The 2963-nt window shown below is 56.7% G+C and overlaps 1 protein-coding gene across 1 annotated transcript in view; it reads right to left on the bottom strand.

Moving 5' to 3' along the window:
* MYLK (myosin light chain kinase) overlaps positions 1-2963 on the bottom strand; it is a 262717-nt gene that overhangs the window by 58701 nt on the left and 201053 nt on the right. Inside the window, 1 exon segment of the mRNA XM_006092848.3 lies at positions 1768-1854. Within this exon segment, the coding sequence (XP_006092910.1) occupies positions 1768-1854 (87 nt within the window).

Raw genomic sequence — 2963 nt, 5'->3', positions numbered from 1 at the left:
CAGTGGATAGAGCGTCGGCCTGTGGATTGAGGGGTCCCAGGTTCGATTCCGGTCAAGGGCATGTACCTGGGTTGAGGGCACATCCCCAGTGGGAGATGTGCAGGAGGCAGCTGATCGATGTTTCTCTCTCATCGATGTTTCTAGCTCCCTGTCTCTCTCCCTTCCTCTCTGTAAAAAATCAATAAAATATATTTAAAAAAAAAAAGAAATTATAATTCCAACTGGCAGACCCACCACACTGAAGGCTGGGCAGGCCCCCCAGCACCACCCCCCCATCCCCACCCTCACCCCACCCGCCCATGGCCTGGCTGGAGTATGTGTAAGGGACGCAAGCTAATCATCAGGAGGGGACATGCGCTGCTTTGAAAAGAAAAGAGTAAAACTAAGTCACAGAACACTGTGTTGTAATGGAAATAGAGAAACAGCCTTGAATTAATACGGATATGTAAGAGCTTATCTTGTTTGTTTTTTTAAATGTAGAAAGTGTGTGTTAGGGATGTTCAAGCAATTCCACACCCTCTGTTTAAACTGGAGGATGCGGAGCATAGTTCTAACAAAATTATACCAATAATACGTCAGTAGGGGAAGCCAGGGCTGCTGCATTGTGACTTTGTGAACTAGGCACTTTTGCCTTCACTGGCCCCTTCCTCCACTAAGGAAAAAATAAAAGAAAAGATATCAATATACCAACATATGAATTATATTTCCAACTGTACTGGTAAAAAGATGAACACATTAATATTCTGAATGAAAACATTTTCTTTGACCTAAAGTGTATTTTTTCTTCTCATTTTATAAGAAGTTAGGATAGTGTTGGGCCTGTGAAAGCACTGTGGACCCTGCGCTTTCTGCCTCTAGGTAAGTGGGCCGTGGGAGGCCGAGACCCACAGAGAGGGGAGAGCCCTACGCGGTCCAGGGGACCCTCCTCCCCTCGGCCACAGGTAGCACAGCTACAGCCTGATTCTCAGAGACTCTGAGGGGCCTTCTGTGAGCAGGCGCAGCAGAGTCATCCCAGAAGGGCCACCTGAGCCTGACTATGGCCCTCGGGGAACGCCCAGCGGAGGAGGGAGGAGACCAGACACATCACCGTGGCCCTGGGAAGAAGACGGTCAGTGCAGAAAGGAGGTGCTGAGGGCTGCGGGAGCTCACAGGAGGGAGAGTGACTTTCAGTTGGAGCAAGGATGGACTCGGTCAGGGATGAGGTGGCTTTTCCGTGGGAGCCTGTCCCATGAGAGAGGTGCAGAATGAAGGTGCAAAGGAAAAAACGCAGGGATGTCCAGGGCACACTGAGGAGCTCAGTTTGGCTTGAGTATAAAATAGCCATCAAGGAGCTTGGGGCAGAGCTTGGAAAGCAGGCTGAGGCTAACACCAGAACATGTGTGTGCATGGGTGGCAGGTGTGCCGGGCAGCAGGGTGCAGAGGTTCACCTGTAGGAGACTCAGAGGCTTGGGGGCTGCTGGGCACTCCAACCAGGAGTGGTAAGGCCAGAGCCACCGTTTCGAAAGGTCTACCCGCCAGCAGGAAAGACCCACCTGGGAGACGTGAGGAGAAGCGCTCCCAGAAGTCTCGGGAGAAGGAGGAAGGACCTGAGTGAGGTGGAGGGTGGATGGGCACCTCCACGCAGGCTGTGGGAGGTCGGGAGAGATGGGAGGCCTGGGAAGAGGCCCCGGGCTCCGTCTCCAGGAGCCCCAGGGCCGTCGGGGGCAGGCAGGGCCTGGGCTGGCCCTCAGGCCTGGGGACACCGGGAAGAGCTGAACAGGTACTCACTCTCTGTTCCCAGCACAGGAGGAAGAGAGCTCCTGGGCCTCCGGGCTTTCATCTCAGGGGCCTTGGCGCTCTCACTGGCGGGGGCATCTGGAACAGACAGGTGACAACAAACGTTAGTCGGCAGCTGCCCAAGGAAATGAACAGAGGAGGCATCTCAATAAAAATCCCACCCCAACCAAAGGACAGCCCCCTCCCCTTCCCCGGTCAGCTCCCAGGGCCTCGGTGCCTGCCCAGCAGGGCGCCTGCGCCTGGGCCCTCTTCCACAAGAGCACCAAAGAAGGAGTGTCACTGCCTGCTGCCCGGGGCCTTATAAATCAGGTGCAGAGTGCGGCCTCCTGGCAGGATGGATGGACAGGCTGTCCCGGGAGCTGGTGAATGCTTTCCTCTCCACAGCCGGCACCTGCTGCCAGACACCGCGTCACGTGAGCAGGGGGGACTCGGCGCCCTCGGCTCACCTCTCCCATCCTTTCCCTCCACTGGGTCTTGACTCTCAGGGTAAACATTCTGGCTTCCAGAATCCTGCTCTATGTGGAGAGGATTCCTGTACAGAGGAAGGAGGGAACGGGTCCTGCCCTGGGGCTCACAGTCTGCAGAGGCCTTACAGCCTCTGATTTCTTGGCTTCCTTCCACAGATGGACACTGACAGTCAAACCTCCAAACCAGACCCAGACCTCCGAACAGGCGGCCAGCATGCCTCCCCCGCTCTGGCCTGAGCCTTGAGCCACGGAGGACCCACTGGGCGGTGGCAGCGGCCTTCCGGGCGGAGCGGAAATGCTGCATGGTGCGTGCACAAATCCTCAGGCCTCTCCGCATGCTCCCTCTCCCATGGGTGCACAGTGTGGGTGATGCCAGGGAAACCCTGGTCAGGGCAGCAGGACATCGTGCTGGGCTGGGCTGGGCATAAAAGCCCTCACTGGGCCCTGAGGAGACTGGACTTTAGGAAGTCGAGGGGAAACCGACCAGGGACTCAGATAAGCAGCAGCTGGCCCAACGGCTATCACTATGCTGCAGCGTTTTCCCCACTAGGAACGCTCTTCAGGGCCCGTGCTGCGAGGGAGCCTCCCCTCAGAGCCCCTTCCTGTCCATCCTTTTCCTGCTCCTGAAGAGAGGAAACGTGGAGGGAGAAAGGAGCAGGGGTGGGGGTGGGGGTGGGGGGAGGGGGGACTTTCCAGCTGAGGCAGCAGCCACATTCCTGT

This window comes from Myotis lucifugus, unplaced genomic scaffold (assembly GCF_000147115.1).
Source record: "Myotis lucifugus unplaced genomic scaffold, Myoluc2.0 scaffold_105, whole genome shotgun sequence".
NCBI lineage: Eukaryota > Metazoa > Chordata > Mammalia > Chiroptera > Vespertilionidae > Myotis > Myotis lucifugus.
The sequence above is the reverse complement of the archived record's forward strand: the minus strand, read 5'-3'. Positions and strand labels throughout refer to the sequence as shown.